This window comes from Thermobia domestica, chromosome 9, assembly GCF_964235325.1.
Source record: "Thermobia domestica chromosome 9, izTheDome1.hap1.1, whole genome shotgun sequence".
Lineage (NCBI taxonomy): Eukaryota > Metazoa > Arthropoda > Insecta > Zygentoma > Lepismatidae > Thermobia > Thermobia domestica.
Window position 1 is genome coordinate 167,919,203 of NC_137462.1, and position 21,547 is coordinate 167,940,749.

A 21,547-nucleotide genomic window follows, 5' to 3' on the forward strand; every position below is an offset into this window, starting at 1 on the left:
ATATATTCTACGGATGAAAAGCCAACATCGGAGAAACTTTAATATTTTGTTATTTGTAGCTTCTTGAAAAGCAAGCTTTTAGGAAGCAAAGAAATCAAAATGTATATCCTGAAAGTAAGTGGATTTAACAACCACGAAAGCAAGAATATCCTGTCACTGGGTCACTAAAATACTTAATACCAAGAAAAATATTTTCATTACTTCATGAACAAAACTCATAATTTAAAAAATACATTCAGAGGAAAATTTTGAATGTACTTAAATACAAAAAACGCGTAGGAACCAAAACAGCAACGTTTCAAAGTCCAGGTCAGCCAAGTGTACTACATTTATAAAATTTTCATGACTAAGTACAAAAGTGCCGGAACGTTGGTGGTAACTTGTTAGGGCAAACTCCGCAAGGAATATCTAGAAAAATGGTAGTTTTAGCTAATAGTAACAAGGAATGTCAAGAAAAATAGTAATTTTTAGCTAGTAGAACACTTTTCGTAGTAGATTTTTATTCGATGAGCATCAAAGAAGGAACATTTATTCAGTCATAATCAGCTACATTATTTGTGGTGAAGGTCTTCACATTTTGTGCTTGAACATGTCAAAATTTCAAGTATGACACCAATTTTCAGAAAATTGATATACGATACCGGTTTCATTTTGGTTTTAGATACAATACAGTTATTTTTAAAATACAATTTAAATTAAAGTATACTTCAGAATTGTGTTTATTCGAGGAATAGTGATACGTCCAGTTTGTTGTGATTGACACAGTCAAGCACTGGATTCCTGTAAGAAGAAAATAAATAATGTGTGAATCAATTAATTACATGCTATAAATTTCATAATAACCATTAGAAATTATAGTAAGACAATAACATTACATGTAGAATAGCCCGAGGCTATATCGATCACGGGGATATATCGATCGGTGAAAGAATAATCGATCCTGGCTCATTGCTAATACATGGCATCAGTGGAGAAAGAGAACACAGTTGAGACATCCACTACACTATTGTTATTTAGAAGTAATTGTGACTGTAAAAAGAATGTTTTGGAAACAAGAAGTGGACTCTCCATGTGTATTTCCGAATAGCTAAAATCTTTAGAAAGTAAGCTGTGCCAGTCACATTACCTATGTTATGTAAAATAGGGTAGGTATATATGTTGTGAATTATACACGTTCTTGTCGCCAAAGTTTATAGTGCAAAATGAAATGAAATGAAATGAAACCTTTAAGTTTTACGTCCCCCGACTATGTCGGCTAGTCGAAAGTAAACGGCGAAGATGAGAAATGAGTGAAATGGTAGAGTGTTGAAAGTGAGAGGAAACGGGAGAACCCTGAGAAAACCCATGCACATGGTGTTTGTCCACCACAAAGCTCACTTGGCTTGAGCGGGGATCAAACCAGGGATCCCACGGACCAGTTTATAATGCAGTGTAGTCAACCGATCAAAAAATACCGGCTTTTGGGGCTTTTATGATCATTTCTTCCGGAGCTATATCAATTAGTTTTGTCCTACTCCGCTCCAAAAATTATTTATGATAACTTGTTATCGTTGTAGATGGCGTACACGTACAACTTGAGACGGATTGGAATCAAATGGTCAGAGGAAAATATGAATAGGGTTGTTTCAAACTTACTGCGTGAAAATGTACTGTAAGTTATCGTGCTGCGGTAGGAATCTTCAACGTGCCATATACAACTTCAAAATAGGATTTCGAGTGTTAGAAGAAGCCAGACCCTTCAAGAAGAAAACATCATTCCAAAAGCAATTAGATATCCATCCATTCTTTCGAAAGATGAAGAGAAAGAGTTGATGGGAATATTGCAGGATCTGCCAAGCAGAGGTTTTAGAATCACACTTACAGTAGTTAATCTTTCTGCGCTTATGTATGCAGAAAACATCACATCTGTCATCTTTGTGGTGCTGGAAAGAAAGCTGGAGACGATTAGTTTTCTCAACTTGTGAACCTGCCGTACCTTTTGTTGAGGAAACCAGAGCGTTTTTCCAGGATAGGACTGAGGGAATCAATAGAGGAGTTGTACATTTTTTTTATTTGTATCGCAGAATTGCAGTGGACACGGATCGTAATATGTTTCTTACGCCAATCTAGACATGTGATTTTGCAAGTGATCAGAATAGCCTGTCAATGATTAGAATTACCCCGTAGTTTACGAAAATCTTTCAATGTGAGTGTTAAAGTTTTCCATTTTTACACCTATCAGAAGTGTGTTTCAATTATGCACTTTTGTAGCCAAAATATTGGTATTTTGGAACACATTAAGAATTTTGGGATACAAGTTGTTTTTCCTATTTTATACACTATTTAATGTGAAATGATCGATATAATCTCGGCCTATCCTATAACAATTTTGTATAACTAACCATATGCCATTTAAGTATAGTATTGAGAGATAAGGATTTAAGTGAAGTTGATCATTTAACTGGCACAATAAGTCAATCATTATGCTTTATGAAAAAACCTGAGATAAAGATAACTCAAATATACAATTTTGCTATTAGGATTGTAAGCATTTAGGAAATACAGTAAGCGTGTACTATATATTTATCGTTATGTTTATGCACGAAACTTCGTGACATGGTAATTACGATAATATTTAACATTGTATCGTATGTGTAGTCATAGATCTCATAAAGTGAGGGAGAGGAGAAAAAATACCCACTCCTGGATTTTCGAAATAAGTTGTTCTTGGAAATACATAGATATAAAAACAGATTTGATCAGGGCTGGCTCGTCCATATAGGTAAACTATGCAATCGCCTAGGGAAGCAAATTATACGGATGGCGCGGAGAGCGATTTTTTATATTTATTTATTTATTTATTGTTTTATGGATTTTATAACATTAATAGGTTGAACAATTATTACAACATTACAACAATTTATGCAAAAGTATTAAACATTGCATTCTTTTTTGAGTTATTTCTTATTATATCGGAAGTGTCAAAGTTTGGCGAAATAGGTAGGGTAAAGTGAACTCCGGATTGTTTCTTCTGTCTTTGATTGCTATTTCTTCTATTACTGTAAATATGCTTTGGCAATGACTTTAGCCAATTTGTACTGAGTGATAGGACGACCTGTAGCAAGCCCTGAGGTACGTTCTGACTTCTTTATTATAGTAATATTTTATAATTTCAATGAACGCCTTGTTCAATAGCTGTGGTAAGGTCTATGCTGAAAATTAACTTCTAAATTTTAAGTTACGTCAGTCAACATTCACTCAAAGAGTTAGTAAAGAAGCGATGCTGAAAGGTCTGAAAATATGGACTCTGCTTAACTTTAGCAGACAAAGAAGTGTCCAATTTTGTCGCCATCGGTGATTACACAGCTTTGCTACATAATTTATATGATACTCATAAGATCACGCCAAAGCAATAGTGCAACAAAAAGTAATACATTCTTCATGGTAGTGTATTGCATACACAATTCTACATGAATCGAGTACAGGATAAAAACTGTTAACAAATTCACCTCTACTTGGACTCAATGGCCTCCTCACTGAAAATTTTCACACGTGATTGCACACACAACCTACATAATCTGATATAATTGTCTGATATAATTGTCAACTCACTTCAACAAAATTTGCCAGAGAAAATAGCAGGGTTCACTTTACCCGATTGGACCCACAATGCCTGAACTTCCTTTTAATGTGTGTTCAGGTCAAAAAGATAATGAAGGATATTTTTTTTTGTTAAGATAAAGGGGCGTCACGGAAGTCAGGGAGCGCTGATATACCTAGGGTGACAAAATATCTAAAGCCAGCCCTGTCATTTGCTTTCTTTCACAAACTGTACTATTCAATATATTTATACTTGTTAAATACTATAGTAAATCATCTTAGTATATTTACCGTAGTTTAGCCTATTCAATATGCGTAAATAAGTAATGGAGCTGTATGCATTTACAAATAATACACTTGTGTATAGGTCTTTTACTACACCTCCTCCACATTTGAAAAAATCTTGTGGGAATTTCTGTACGTTGTATTATCAGTGAACATTCTTAATAATTACGGAAGAGATAACGTAAATGAATGAAAAAGGTGAATAATAACGTGAATAGAACGCAGGATTTCATAATAGAAAGAAAAACCCAGGAAAAGTTCCAAGTTACTGTGCTGCCATGTATCTATATCCACTATCCGGCTATAGGTAATTAGATATACGGAGGGGAACATGATTTCGTAGAAACAGCGAACGATTGCGAACAGTCGGCGAGTATTATGTAGGTGGTTGTATGAATTTACCCGAGGTTGCACAATTGAATATTGTGAGTGTGGTGGAAGTCACCACAACATCACTACCTTATTACGGGTATCTTTAGTAATCGTTGATGGTATTATAGTACAATTCAAATTTGACAGAGGGGCATGGATACAAATTCCAGATCTGATCGAATGGAATCAATATCAGGCCTAAAATATGCGTTGCTCCAAAGTCGAAGAATACCGCCATTGGAAATGTGCTAATGACATTGAAGCTGAAGTTAACAGCTCAGCACGAACCGTGCACAGATATTTATTATAGTGTGGAAATATGCAGATATATCATCCATAAGAAGCTTTTGCTCAGTGATGTAGAGAGAATTTCATCAAGGGCGGTCAAAAGTGTCATTTTTGCACATATATGGACGTATATAACGTATCTCTATCACCTTCTGCAGGCTTCGTACATCATCACACGTCAATTTTTCTCGATGTCCCACATATTGCCATATAACATGGATCATGACTTCTTTTGTGTCGTAGTGGTTCCCTTAATTTTTGGTAAAAAGGTAGTCACAAAGTCCCTAAAGAACATTCTTGTTCACTGCACTGATATTCCTCTTCAATCTTGACCCACGCATGTTATTCGACTTTCCGAAATATATTCTCATGGCGCTACCACTTTCCTCCTCCACTTTACGGCTCTGCTGCTCTTGACTGAATCACACACAGTCGTTATCACTTTTATCAAAGTAGTTATGTTTATTTCTTTCATATCTCGTTTAAGGAGGTTAAACTCCGGATGTCTTGCGTACGCCACTGTCTCTGCTTACAAATTACAAATGATAGAGATAAATAGGTCATCGCCATGTCCAGCAAACCACAACACTTGGGATCATGTTGCATTCTCCGGTGAGAGCTGATTTTGCCAATTCTTAGACAGTTGTCAACAGTGAATGTGGAAATGAGCGACAGGCCAAGAGTCACCAGAATGTCATCATACCATAGTGAAATACGGCGCATTAAGTGATGTGGGATACAATTTGGAAAGATGGTATAGTAACTTCATTTCTGAAATGGACATAAATACTATGAAATACATCGAGATATTGAAAGATGGATTGCTATATTCCTTTGAAACTTGCTGGACACCACGTAATTCATGGATGACCCATTACTATGGTATAGGGCAAAGCTGAGCACTCGCCGAAAGAGGAAAAATGGAATTCAAACTCCCTCCCATGGCCCTTGCATGAATCCTAAAGGAAATGATTGGTATCTCCTTCAACTGAAATTGTCCAAACGACCATACAGATCTGCATACAAACCACAGTTACTTGAGGTCTTCTGTAACGAATGGTGCCAACTGTCTCGATATGTCATTCAAGAGTTACCGGATTTTGAGTCACATAGGATGGAAGCTTTACACACTGACAAAAGTTGTTCCAGTAAGTACTAACTAACTCCTCAGGAATGAATACCTCTAAGCACGGATACATGACAATGGCCGCAGATTCAATTAATGATGTCTATTTGCTTATAGTGTGGTGCTACACACATACAAATGTAGAAATAATATTGTATATTGAAGTTTTCTTTCTGCTTGCCATACACTCATGTCAGAAAGTAGTATTGAAACTCAAAAAAGTACTTACGAAAATCCTGCGGTCACGAAAACGTTATACTGCAGTTGAGGTACGTTGCTGTTGTCGCAAATCACGTCGCTTAGGCCACGATTTCTAAGAGCGACGATTTGTTGTGGCTGAAATAATCCTGCAGTGTTGCCATGAGTGAAGAAGTATCTATCACCAAATTTCAGGCGGAAAAATTGTTCTCGGATGATGCAGTTAAATGTTGGTCCTACAAGGCTTCCATCTACGGGTGTTTCACTTAGACCAGCTACAAATAAGTCGATTTTATTTGGAGAACTGAAAAATTAGAAGAAACTACAATAAGTTGAGTATTTTAGAAACTAGGTTTTAAATACACTCATCCTTCGGTTATACGGACCTCGATTTAACGGGTTTTGGAAGCAAGAGACAAAATCTGTAGCTGGTGATTCACTTTGGAAGTCCTGATTTTAAACTAAAACTGTTGAATTTACTGTACTGTAGCGTGCCGGGCGTATTTGTATTGTAGTATACCCGCCATTTAGCACTGTGAATTGAATATAAGCTTGATCAAAAGCATAGTTTTGTACTATTCTTTTTTCTTTCGTAATGCAATTGTGGGTATTAACTTACGGATAATCTGTAACATCAGAATTGTATTGTTTCTTTTCAGCCCATTAAATCGAGGGATGAGTTTAATATCTTCTGCTGATAATATTTGATAATACACATATTTATTTATGATATCCTGCCCTGCTATATTTCGCTAACTAAATACATAACATTTTAGTATGTATTCTTAAGAGATATTAATAAAAGTTTGTAGTAAATATTTTTTATGAAGTGGTTTTATTATACATATTAAGTTTTAGCTTTATGTTCATCATATATACATTTTCGTTGAATAAACTACAATACTTCTATGTGTAATTGAAATATGCTAAATATGAAAACTATCTTGCATCTAAGAGAGCTGGTAAAATGGTTATAAATAAAAAATGGTAATGAATAAGAACGTATAAAATAATAAAAGTTATATTTATTACTCGTATAATTGTTGTAAACCAAGCCAGATATTGGATGATATTTCTTGAGGCTTATTTGCCATACTTTGGATAGGAGCCAGTCCACACAGGGTTCGAAATGTATTGTAGCCTGGTATTCCATGGTCGCGTCCTCTCTGTAATATATTATAAATAATAAATTGCACCAAGGCATTAAACGAAAAGCAGTTTAAACTAATGAATGGCTAGTCTCTGCGTTTATAAGTTACTAAAGGTATTCACGCAATATTGACAACTTTTCACATATTCTGGTATGTTAAGGGATATGCAAAGGAGTTAAAAGCATCACTTAGTATTAAGCGCAATGAATAAATAATATCTATGCAAGATTCTAAGACATGAGAAGTCTTACATAAGACCTAAGGATGTACATTTTAATCTCAACAGTGAACAGTTGGTCAAGAATTGAATTACTGTTTTATTCAGGAAATGTGTTTGCAGAATGCAAGCGGTGTACCAAAGGTGTGGTTCAAAATACACATGCACTATCATGGGGAGAAGATAAGTTCAATGTTACGAGTAATTATAGTACTACATTTCAGGATACTAATTAAAAGTTTACTTATACACAAGTAAAAATATAATTTTAATTATTAAGCAACTCAAGGATTGGCTTATTCCCTTAATGTAATAATTAAAAGTTTACTTATACACAAGTAAAAATATAATTTTAATTATTAAGCAACTCAAGGATTGGCTTATTCCCTTACTGTAATAATTAAAAGTGGACACGAGTAAATCAGAATGTATGTAGATTTTTCCAGAAATCACAAGATGGATCCTTGTTCTGCTAAGATAGTGAAAATCTTAGTGAATAGAGAAAGCTAAATTACTAGGCACGTGATAAATATCTTAAGTAAAAAAAAAATACATACTAATGTATTCAAAATAAATTATCTAGTGTATGTTTTATGTTTAGAATGTTAAAAGAAAAAATAGTAAAGATTTAATTAGTCTAAAATTTATTTTGCACAATTTCCGGTGTACTGCTAATCTGAGTCAATTAGTATTTAAAACTCAAAATTGTTCACTCATAATTAAAGATATTTCTTGCTGACAATCATGTAAACAACTTTTTAAACAAACTAACGTCATTGTTTTTGTCTGTGAAAGTTTAGTCTCCCTTTACAGCATCGAGGTTGTATGACATGTGCACCTGCAGTAGAATTTGAACCCCCGTAATGCGTTCAATGCTCTTTCGGAATCGAAACAGGGACCCTATGCAGCAAAGGTGTGCGTATTAGCCACTAAATGAACGGGGAGGGTTAACAAATCATTGTATTACCTATTCTATATTTTGCTATATTACATAATGAAATCATAAACGCTAATGAAGATAACAAAAATTCGAAAAAAAAATGCGGATATCCATGCTTACTATACAGGGTATCCGTATAATTTTGTTAGATTAGCTTTGCAATAAAATTTTTGATATTCGGGGAAATCAAGTTATTTAATCACTTACCAACACACCTAAAATTAGTAAAAAAAAATATGAAATTTTAAGATACTTTAAAAAAATGATATTAATAATAACTTCTACAGTATTGAGAATTTTTTTTTTAAGTTACAGTATGTTTGGATTTGTATAAAATCACTTATTAATAAATAAATCACATTTAATACATTTATTTAGATCTAGTTTATCTTACCTGTGATAATGTAAGAACTGAATGTAATCAATTCTGCTCAAATTATTATATTCTGACATTTATTACCATTATCACGCAATTGGCTTATAAGATTGTACTGTTAGTACTTACTTAGGTACGTTACTACACACCATAACTCTTGAACGAAAGCGTTTTATATCATACAGTAGATTACCTGTTAACCGACCACCACGGGACCGGACCATGGTCGAATAACCAAAAATGTCGGAAAATGAAAATCACAATTTCTCGGCCATTAAATTGTATGCCATCTCTATAATGGTTAAGAAACGGTGCTCTACCAGTGAGCCACAGCGACCTTGAATAATTTACTTATTTACTAATATTGAAGTCTCTTATGTGCTACACGTGTCGACTCTAGATCTTTCGTGAGCGTTATTATAGCCTAGTACAGAGCAGTTGTTACTTCTTAAAAAAGTCAAACTTCTCAAGTAAACTGAGCTACTCTACACAATTCATTAGGAACTTGGATATATATATATATATATATATATATATATATATATATATATATATATATATATATATATATATATATATATATATATATTTACCATGAATTGCACGAATCACAAATATGAGTTGTTTTACCTGGATATTCCTTGCTACAAGGTCACTACCAAAGTCATTTTGCGCATCTCTGAAAAGGAAATTGGTTACGTCATCTGTAACGAAGTTGTCAAAAGCTTGGACATTTTGTATTGCAAGACCTTCCAAAATGGCTTCAATACCATTGTTCTGAAGTAGAATTGTTGGATCAAAAAAGGTGTCTCTTATTCTGTATGATCCAACCTGTTGCCCTGATAGAAATAGCTGCACTAATCCATTGATAAGGGTGTGTCCGAATCTGCAACCAAGAGTATCAGTAAGAATTAGTAATTTTTAAAAACCTAAATAAAAAATATGTTGTCTTTTTAAATTTTGAAGACTATTGTAAAAATACTCGTAACTATAATTAAACAGCTATAACGAATGTTCAGTGTTTATCGGAACACACATAAAAGATTTGACCGCATGAACAATCTTAAAATAGTTAGATTTAATGTATGCCATGTTTTGAACAGTATTGATGAATGGATTACTGAAATTTAAGAAGTTAAAAGAGTTAAAGAACATTTTAGAAATAAAACTAAATAAGAATAAAGAAATCATCTTGGAAGAAATATACGTGTGAACCAACCAGTGGAAGTTAGAATACGAGAAATGATATAAGACAGTAAAGTTGGAAAAGATGTTTGACAAAAATTTTACCTGTCAATGACTATTTGCTACCTAGAAGAGTAGCGAAAATTATTTTCATCAGAGAATATATTAATTTTATAAGAACTAGAAGAACCAGCATATTTAAAATGACTACTTTTGCGGAATCTGAATCGAAAATTAATATGATGCACAAAAAGATACAGTAGAGCTGTGAAAACAATTTGAGATTAATATCTATCTATAAGGCAATGGTGGCTGGGTTGATTTAATTTCTAACAATTATAGTAGTCTTAGCCAAGAAAGTAGAATAGGTGACTAATTTTGTATATCTATTCTTCTTCTTCTTCTTCTTCTTCTTCTTCTTCTTATTATTATTATTATTATTATTATTATTATTATTATTATTATTATTATTATTATTATTATTATTATTATTATTCAGTATTTTACTTGTTGACAGGTCCTGGAACTCATGAGCTTTTTTTTCAGGTTTAGGACTGAAAATTTTCCTTCCATGTTTTCCGAACTGCAGCTTCCTCTTTTAACTCCCAATATTTTATTCTATGTTTCAAATTTTTAATGCCTAGCTAGTACTATTAACGAAGATTTGAAATGTAAACAACAAACAGAAAGCCATGTGAGTAATTATTATTGCGATGATAATAATGATAAACGCATCACTTACTTCACTGAATGGAGTTACAAATAGGACTCAGATGTAGAGTACTGGATTGAACGAAACAGAAACGTGGACATTACAAAAGAAAGATGACAAAATAATATCGTACTTCAGTTCTTGGGAATTTGTGTTGAGCAGAATGGAAACACTTAGCTGATTGGATTGATAAACGAATAAGGGGCATTGGGAATAAGAGAGGTAAAAGAATATAATATGAAATACAAAGATGTTAGGACACTGCTGGACAAGAAATTGTATTCTGAGCGACGAGATAGGAGGCATGATAGTGGGAAGAACACGGAAGATAGAGAAATATAAAATAAATAGATAGTATTAATCATATGATTCCTGTATCAAGACTAATATCCCTAAGAATCATAACATTTAGAAACTTCTAAATATGTAGGAACTGACCTGCCAGTGATAGAAGAAAACCATTATTATTTGAATTGGTAAAGATAAAACCGAATCCTGTTAGCTGTTAATTCGCGGAGCTTTCCATTTGCCTCATGATTTTGGTGAACATTTAGTTGGGGTCTAAAACTCGTCCCGTTTAATTTTAACATGCTAGAAACGCCCATGTTCTTCATCCAAATTAACCTTATAAAAGGACAAAAACCAGTGGAATTTTGACAATATACTTAACACTCTTATTACTAAATAAGGTTGGGAGAGGACAAGCATTCTGGCAGAGAATGTTCAATTAGATTCTTTGAGGGATCAAACTGTGATTGAGGGAGAAAATGCCACATCACCAAAATGACTCGCACCCTTAATATGTCAATGTTATTAGAACAAATCTTCACGCATAAAATGTATGAAAACAAGTAATTTTATATCTTATAACATAACATTTTCAGTGTATGAGAATGTTACATGACAGAGACGATACGATAAATAGGTTATAAGGCATGCTTCATTTGTGGAACTCCATAATAAGGCAAGTTGAATTTGGGGGCCAGTGGCGTGATAATGTAATCCGCCTCTTTTGAAGGAAAGAAAGTGTGATAGGGAATTTTGTATACTGTGAGGACTGACCTACATGATGATCTGTGCATCTGCCAACTATACGGAATTGAAATCTCAGTGTTGGTTTGAATTCAATGTTAAACAGTAGGTGTTGTATGGACGCACAATGCGAAAAGTGAAAATCTTCATATATTTGTTTAGAGATATATATTATTTTAAACCCACATTATCTTATTCAGTGAATACGTGAAAATTGGATTGGCAATATTAAAATTGAACTGATACAGGACCAATGTTTACACTCGTTATTTTATAGTGTGGACGAACCAAGTAGGACAAAGAAGGAGGCGGATAGTGGCGGGAAATTGTATCAATGTTCATAGGCGCCAGTTTTAAAGTATTTGACTAAAATAGTTTCTATACAATTGATAAGTATTTGATCTAATTTAATATACTTCTTTTACTGTATAATAAAATAAGATGTTGTACGTGTGGATTCCATATAGCCAGGAGAAGGTAGAGGGAGATGGAGTCCAGGTCTCAAACGACTTTCTCCCCCTTCCAAATGGAGTTTGTCTACTGCATGTTTATTTTGCAAATGAAGAATGTTTGTGATAGAATATGAAAGAAAAATATTTTTTAAGAAAAATTAAACCAGGTCAACACATTAAAAGAATTAAAACAACTGAAATTAATCATCCGCTTCGTACTCTTATTTGCCCCAATGAAGCAAGCAGTTATAAATTTATTCTACGTATATACTATTGCATAAGAATGTCTGAGTTTAATCTTACATTCCCTTCGACTTTATTATTATTATTATTATTATTATTATTATTATTATTATTATTATTATTATTATTATTATTATTATTATTATTATTATTATCCATAAAAACGCTGTCAAACAAATGAATTTCCATAAACAATTTTATGTCCTTATGAACAGGTTATTGGTATACTTACTACAGCCTGTGAATTTAACTTCACACATTGTTAAGACCCAATGTAAAAATATAATAATAATAATAATAATAATAATAATAATAATAATAATAATAATAATAATAATAATACGTATGTACATATATGTGTAATATGTATGTAGTAACTCTGATTTACTAATGCTTTCACATTTTGAGAGAAGATTTGGTTTGGTTAAAGTGTGAAAAGCCCGGCCCTGCTGAAAATTTTATGGGTCAACCCTAGAACAATTTGCTAACTACAACTCTACTTTTCTATTAATTAATAATTCCTACTTAATATACAAATACTCTTGTTTCTCATAAAATACCTACGTATAGCATCGCTTTCTGAATACTTTAAAAAAATACTATAGTTGTTTGTAAGTTTTCATGATTCCACATATATGGAACTGTTAACATAATTTTAATGAATCACTCTTGAATTGTACACATCAGAGATTTTACTGAGCCCTACGGAATTAAGCATAAAGTAAGAAATTTATAGCATTTCGCTTACAGCAAATTATAGATTACATACACATTTTTAGAAACATTTTTGTTTCCTTTTTATTAATCTGAAAACATCAATTATGATTGAAAGCTTCAATAACTGAATTCAATGGCAATGTTGTTTAAAAAGTAGAAAACCGAGTCTTGACGTAAGCTTTAAGTTGCATACACTTGAGCTAAATTACCTGAATGCTGCTGTGGCGAAAGAGTTTACGATAGTTGGATCAATTGTGGGATCATAAGTACTATAGGAATCACCCAAAGCAAGGTTAAATTGGATCATGATCGAATCTCCTAATACAATTGGAAGAAATTCGTCATAAACAATATTCTGAAGCTCTCCAATTACCACTCTCCTAAAATAAGAGAAATAAATTAGCCTTTTTTGGAGAAATATAAAGTAGAATTATTTAAATTTAACAAGTACTCAAATTAAAAGTCTCAAATTATTTACCATATAAATAAATGCCTCTAGTAATACTGATATTACTTTTAAAGTACAATGGACCCGCAGTTTGTAACAATTATAGTTTTTTCAGCTCAGGAACAATATTTCTGGGTACGAACACACACACACGCAAACTCGCTTCTCTTACTATCCCACGCACAAAGTAGTGCTTTCATAATATTGCCTCAAACATTATTTGTCAGAGTGCTAAGTTCAAAATCCTTATTTTTTTTCTTTTTTTTCACTTTTGGAGTTCTTTAGCCATTACCCTTCATTTCTCTCTTTAATTAAGGATAAATTTATTTTCATTTCTTCATCGCAGACAACACTTTTGTAAATATAATAGAGAACGCATTAATAGTATTTAATTTTACAAAGTTTGTTTCATGTGCAGTTCCTTATGCAAAATGAAGTGATCCCATTCAGTTAAGATGCTTGGGGGTTCTACTAACTCTCGCACTTTCACTCGTCTATTAGCTAAAGCCGAATCATGGACTTTATCAATGATTTCAGGTGTCACAACTGATTTCGAGGCTTCAAGACGTGTCGCATCATCAGTGCTTGCTCTGCCACGCTTAAATTCATTTACCTAAAGTCGAACAATTTCATAAGAAGGGCATGAGTCTTCGAATGTAGGTATGATCCTCTTTCGAAATAAATAAACAAAGTATAGCAAATAATGATAAGCAGTGTATGATGACGATAAAGATTTCCGTGTATCAAAGACAAGAATCAAAACTGTGTTGAATCACAACAATACACCCACTCCTACTATTCATGTACCCTTCAATATTGGAGACCGGGTCATATATCCGATGTGGTTCAATAAGTGCATTCCTAGAACCAAGTGAGAACCTATCATCTCAAAGAACGATAAGACCAGTGCAATATTTCACCGAGATCGTAAATCAATTGCTCAAGATTTACATCTTATAAAGAAACATAAGACTCAAGCTCATATGCTCCTTCCATCATAGATCATGAAAAGGAAAAAGAGTAATTCAAAACTAGACGAAATTCATCTTGCATGAGTAGCTGAAAGTTTGCAGTGACATTGAAAGAGGAAAAAATGTATCTGTCTGAATTGATTTTTTTAAAGAAATATATTTTATATTGTCCTCATGATTCTAGAAGTCATTCTAACTGAATACATGAAGGTATGAGAAGTTTTCCACGCAGCTTTAAGGTTGTTGGGATACCTCTATAATGCAAACTTACTCGTATGCTACGTAGATGCAGAGTGGACAAAAAGATTAAATCAATTCACTTTACTACCAGACTAACATTTGGAGTCATTATACCACCGTGATATTCTCTCCATATATGGCAGCGACGCATCTCGGACTGTCATTCACCAGGACAAGGTGTCCATCGTATGGCGAAGTCAAAGGTGACGTATATGAGGCGGATAGCACGTGAAACAAGAATCAACGTAATTCCTTTATAGACATTGGTGTGGGATCCCCTTATGCATTCCTCATATTTGGGAATTCCCGTTGTTGAAACTAGCGTTCTATCGTCAACAGCCGACTACGACAGTCTTTGAAAATTTTGTTACGAGGAATGAAACAAACTTGGTCAAAATGTGTTTCAACGCCGTCTCCTTCAGTTCAAACTATAATGGAGGGTGATAGCCAACAGACAGGCGTTACACATCAAGCACAATTGCAGGCGCTATCACGGTATTTCATAAGCTAGAAAGGATATCAAATTCGTTAGCATAAATCTGAAACGACCTTATCTCTAATTAAGCATAAAATTACCTTGCTCTTTGATATATTTCTTCGTCACTTAATCCTGGTCTCAAGTTAGCTATTGCGGTAGCTATTCTATTGTGTTCTCTCATCCAAACTGAAAAAAAGAGAAAAATAATCCAAATAAATGAACGTTTCTCTTTAGGATCATATATCTTTATATAATTAAAAATAAGTTGTTAATTAACTTATCAAGCGGTTCTATTAAACGATGTTTATTGAGCAACGTATATTTACTGATAGAGGTGTTTTCTTTATTGTATTAGACTTTACGCTAACATGTTACTTACTAGTGGCAAAATTACTCAAAGGTACCGTAATATACAGTATATGGAACAAATGGCACGTGGCACCGTACTATATTTCCTCAGTCACATTTCTAAAGTTGAGTAATATTATGTTATAATTACTACTAACCAGTTATTAAGGAGTTTGGTTTACAAAAAATTCTTTGTAGGCTACTTAAATTTACCATGTCTGTCTGGGAGACAAAAAAAAAAAAAAAATTACCAAATTTAGTCAAAATGTAGAATAAACTAAATATAGAATTAGTTTTTGGACCCAATATTCAGACCGAAAGCGGTAGAAATGAATTATGTCCGGTTTAATCACTGTATAGCAAAAACAGTTACAGATAGATTTACATGATTTCCTGTAACCGATTAAGGATTCCAAGAATACGTTATGTTTCCACCCTTAACTCACTACTAAAACCTGAAATGGTTGGAATCCACTCTAAATTCCGGTTTCATTATATAAGGTGTTTCAAAACAACACTGACTGCATTTTAGAGGTTATTCCTGGCACCAAGATATGACAAAAAGTATAGACCCAATCTTGGTGCACAAATGCTTCCTTTCGGCGCTATAGGCTGCCGAAAACATAAAAAAATGAACTTCAAATGTCAATAGCTCCAAAACTATGGGCCTTAACGTAGTCGGGTCAAGACTTCACTTAGGAACTAGTATGTGCCCTCTCCAAATATACAAGTTTCACAATCCTGCGGTACTTCCGCAACAATTTCTATAGTAGTTTGTGAGTACTTCAAATTATATGCTTGCAACCAAACTCTCTATAAAAATTGTTGCGTGAGTACCTTAAGATTCACAAACATGTATTTTGGGGGGGGGATAACGCACATATTAGTTTCTAAGTGATATCTCGACCCGACTACGGTAGGGCCCATAGGTTTGGATCTATGGACATTTAATTTGTTATGTCTTGGGCAGCCTATAACTCTGAAAGGAAGCATTTGTGCACCCTGATTGGTCTATACTTTTTGTCTTATCTTGGTGTCAGGAATTCCCTCCCAAACGTTGGTGTTGTTTTAAAACACTCTGTAAATCTACAGGTAGTGGGAAGTTTTTTTTTTTTTTTTTTGAATCGATTACTATTCTAAGAATGTGCACCATCTTCTCCCTTAATTTTCTCTTTAAGCCGGTAGTGGCAGAAAAAAAAACACTTTCGGTTTTAACTTTTATCAACGTAGAATAAAAACCGTAACATATGGCGAGAGGTAGTTTCTCTGTGATCAGTTAAGGAAACCAAGAATATATTCCACTTCCACTCTAATATCACTACTAAGACTAGAAGTTGCAGAAATTAACCACTTCTAGTTTTAATATTGATTGTCAGAGTTAAAACAGTACCAGATAGAAGGAATGGTTTTCTGCAATCAATTAACCTCTAAAGAATATTCCATCTTCACTCGTGGTATGGCCTGTTGGCGAGTGAATACAGAACGGGAAGAACAAACGGATTACTTTGTCAACGACCAGAGTCACCTACAGGTGACACTACTTTAAAGGCGTCTTCTTCCTCTTACAGTACGTCTACTTCGAAACTTTTTTGTGTGGTGGTGCAACATATATAGATAAGTAGTTGGTGCTACTGTGGTTCACTAGGACTCTCTGGTAAACGATTGGTGAACAAGAAGACGCCTTTAAAGTAGTGTCACCTGTAGGTGACATTGGGCGTTGACGGGTTAATAGACGGACAGTTATCCAAGCATGGAGGACTGGCATACATAGAGCCACCCTGTTAAACTAAAATGTGTGATCACTGTATTAATATGTTAAAAATATGTAACATTACTTACATGCTTTGTCAAATATTAGTTTATCTCCTAATGTATAAATAGTATTATACGCATACGTATATAAAAGGAAATGATCAGTTCGTGAAAGTTTCAAAAAAAGAGAAAAAAGAAAGTTCGAACTGAAACACTTTCTTTCTAATGTATACAGTATATAATTGGCATTATCATTTAAAATTAAAAACACACAACACTAAAATTGGTGCCTTTAGTTATTTACGTCATGTATTTAAACACTCGTTTCTTAAGCTAAAGATTCTTTCACTTTAGAAAGCCTCATTAGTACACTAAATAAACCCTAATGTAAACATTACTTAAAAACAAGAATAAGTAACAAAAAAACTTAGAATAAAAGTTTAAGTTTCTTCCTTTATGGATCAGATCTTACTGCAAATAGATTAAAATTTACTTTTATATTACATATTTAAATATATAAATCCGAACCAAGAATCTAACCTAATAAATACTGCTTTCATTTGACTGGTAATGGACCATGGATTTCATTAACATTGCTTTTGTGTTTTATTTCGTTTCCAATAGGTAAGCTCCTTATAGCCTCAAATATGTACTTAGTTCTTTGAAGCTAGATACAATATTGTCAATCACTTCACTTTGTAGTGATCACTATGGATCTTTCTAAGTATAAGGGAAGAAAATCTTCCAACAAATCTTGTCCAAGAGAAAAATCCACACATTTTTTTTGATTATTTTCATAATAAATTAAGAAAATTTGTTCTCATAAGGTACTTGGGTGCACGAAAAAAAATGAAACATACTTGTGCTTTATACAACGAGGGACACAATGGAATATATAGATTTAATTCGTGAAGCAGTTGCAGTGCATAAGTTAGACATACTCAGTCTTTGGAAGTAACGTAACGCAAGTAACGCATTACTTGTAACGCGTTGCTTTTTTTAGTAACGTTTCCTAGTAACGAGTTACATTTTTTCCAAAGTAACTGTAACGGTAACACGCTACAATTTTTAAAGTAACGTACCTAGTTTGCGTTACATTTCGGATGAGTAACTACAATATATGTATATTTTTTTCGGAAACAAATGTTTATTTCCTGTAAGTGAATTTTTCAGAATGGAATACTGGAGCATGAACTACGTATGTCAGTGAGCGATAATCACCGACACACAGAGAAACAGATAAGATCATAGTGCCACTTGCTGTTTTTGGAAGATGAGGACAGCCTCAGGGAAATCACGTGTACTGATTGCAAACACCTGGAAGATTTTGTCATAGATTTTGACAGCTGCAAATCAATACATTCAGTGAGTGAACTAGGAGTGCAATGATACCGGTAGTCTATTTTACTTTGATTGGTGTTGTTTTTATAAAGATGGAGAACGAAAATATTTTACCGTTCGAACATTTGAAAGAATATTTTTTCTTAAAATCTGAGGATGATGGTGGACAGAATTTAAAAGTAAAGTGTCTGAAGTGGCGCAGCGGGAAATATTTATCAACAACTAGGGTGCCATAATTAACTATATACAGTAAGGGGTTAATATGAGTAAACTGTGTTCTGATGAGCAGGCTACTTCATTACTAGAAAATAGTTTTTTGATGCTCGCAAGAGGGGACAATGCTCGCATCTCGTCTTGTCTCGATAACAAAACTATAAAAGAGATTTTTTATAACGAGCTCAGTTCGGATTGACTCAATTGGTCCGATGGCTCGAGCCGGCTCACTTGGAGTGAACTACGGCTCGAGCCGGCTTGGTTGGCATGAGCCATCTGCTCGGTTTGGCTCAACTGAGCCGAGGATTCTAGCCGGCTCTGTTGGGTAAGCTGTTTGCTCGGTTCATTTCTCGGTTCGGCTCGATAGTGATTGGGCTGCGAGCCGAGCTGTTGGAGTCGTTGACAATTCTAAACCCGGGCCGACTAGTTTGGAACATATTTGGCAAGCGCTTGTAACTTTTAACAATGTTTAGCTCGAGCCCAAATACCCAAAACCTAGACCCCCAACTCAAATTCAAAAGCTCATGAACAATGTCCTTGACTCGTAGACTTAGACTCGAGTCGAGTCGAGTAGGAGGAAATTTATCGAGCTGAGTTCTGGAGTCAAGCTGAAATATGTCTGTTTCGAGTCGAGTCGAGTTTCGAAGAAAACTTGCTGGAACTCACTCGTGCCCATCCCTGCGAGCAGGTCAGTATGGCATTTTAGTCAGTGTTGCATTATATGAAAATGTTCATATAGCTATCAAGTAAGAATTTGTTCTTGCATCTACATAAAGCGATTCAGAGAGTGTAATAATAATAATAATAATAATAATAATAATAATAATAATAATAATAATGATGATAATAGCAGCACGGAAAATTGAAGTAATAAGATTTTTTCACATATTCATAGTTTTTGACCTAAAAGTAACGCGTTACATTTTAAGGGAAAGTAAAGTAACTTGTAACGTGTTACATCTTTACAAGTAACTTACCCAAAACTGGACGCACTTTACACTGTATCCCAGCTTCGCATTTCATCTTCCTTACACTCACGAGTAAGGTCCATAAACCGTGAGAGTTGAATTTTGATGAAAATTTGTAACAAGATTCAGTTCGAGTTGCTAAGTAACGTAGTAATAGTCACTCGATGCGCAAATGCTTCGTTGAGCTGCTACACCGACGCCATCTTGAAATTCTTTAGGCAATGTCCAAGAATACCCTTTTAGCACAAAAATGAAAAAGCTTTTGATATATCTGACTTCAGTATTGTAAACCAAGGTAGATCATCTATATGCGAGAGTACTTCCAGTGCATGCCCGCCATCTTGAAAGGCGCCATATTGAATCGCCGTTAAATATGATAAATGGCAAGGGGGTCATGTGGGGTATCAAATAGCACTGGAATGTACTCCTAAATTCATTTCCGTAACCAAAATTTAGATATCTGTTTTCACTTCAGAGTTAAGAGCCCTCTTACCCACAGGAACATATAAAAACTGTGCGAGTTAAACTTGTGTCATGAAACATGGTTGTGCGAACACTTGCATGATTTTAACTAATGCAGTAGTTAATGCAGTACAATAGCAACTATACCAATCAGATCTTGAGACCAATAAGAGAAATCGTTAATTAAATGGAAATTTCTGTAGTGAAAAATGGAATATCAGCATGCTACAAGTTATACCTATTTCAAAGTGCGATGGAATAGACTGTTGGTCGATGAAACACATGCCTAATAGTACTGACAAGCAAAGAATACCAAAGGGATTGTTCGGATATATATTAGGAAAATTATATAAACTGGTACATATTAGTTGAACGACCAAAATGGTTAGGATTCCACTATAATCAGTAGGTCCACGTCTCCTTTAGCGTAGCAGGCGTGTGGGACGTTGAATTGTATCAAACCAAAAATCTCTTTTAGGCAATTTTACGTGGTCCATTATAGTGTGTTAAGTTTTATTGTCCAATCTAGAAATTTTACGCAAAGACCATCATTGTTGCAGAATATTGCGTTCCTTTCCAATACTCATATTTGAGGACCTATAATTTACCGTGCATATTACAAAGTTAAAATACTTTAATGTATTTATTGACAGTTTCTCTAAATACAATCGATTTATTGCTGCCACATTGAACAATGAAGGAGATTTAAATTATCAGTTCACAGCCAATTCTTAGAAGATACACCTGGAAACTTATAATTCACTTTTCTTGTGTCTGTTCTGCTATTAGTGACTAGCAGCGTTCACCCCGCTTCGCTGGGGTCACCCCGGAACGCAATAAACTTTGTTACTTAGATATTTTTTACTTTTTAGCTTTCAAGTGATATGATAAAAACCATAGTAGATTGCAGTAAATGTTAACATTATATCGCCTGTCATTTATGTTAACCCGCCGAGTGACACGGTCATGCGGGTTGCATATAAATACGTTTATTTTTACCTATGATGAACTAACAAAGGATTTGTACGTTATGGACACTTGAATGGTCAATTATCTCAAGACACTGGTAATTGAAAATTAAAGTGATATGATAAAAACCATCTAGGGTCCAAATCCTAATAACCCCCCAAAAATGAAAGAAATTGGTTCAGCCGTATTAGCGTGATGAGGGAACAAAGGATTTGTGCGTTCTCTTTTATATATAAGATAAGAGAATGCATGCACAACTGTTAAGAATATGTGGCAGTAAAGATTATTACAAGATTCAATTCCAAGTTGCAATCCATAAAACAAGCCTCTTTCTTCCTTTTTCCTTCTATATAAAATAATGAAATATATGCATCTTTCCACCTTTAACGATAAAACACTTGTTTATAATAAGGGCAAGACTAGTTTTCATATCAAAACTGTGATAAATAACTGATTGTAGCAGGTGTTCACTTGTTCGGTGTAC

General features: G+C 34.0%; 1 protein-coding gene across 1 annotated transcript in view; it reads right to left on the reverse strand.

The window, feature by feature from the left end:
* Positions 1-501: 501 nt before the first annotated feature.
* Positions 502-21,547, reverse strand: part of LOC145661080 (immunomodulatory peroxidase-like) — a 56,505-nt gene continuing 35,459 nt past the window's right edge. The window contains exons 9-14 of the mRNA XM_081726521.1: positions 15,109-15,196; positions 13,083-13,253; positions 9,163-9,418; positions 6,881-7,014; positions 5,880-6,152; positions 502-780 (exon numbers count right to left, since the gene is read on the reverse strand). Coding sequence (XP_081582647.1) covers positions 720-780; positions 5,880-6,152; positions 6,881-7,014; positions 9,163-9,418; positions 13,083-13,253; positions 15,109-15,196 — 983 coding nt within the window. The 3' untranslated portion in view covers positions 502-719. The remainder of the gene's footprint in view (positions 781-5,879; positions 6,153-6,880; positions 7,015-9,162; positions 9,419-13,082; positions 13,254-15,108; positions 15,197-21,547) is intronic.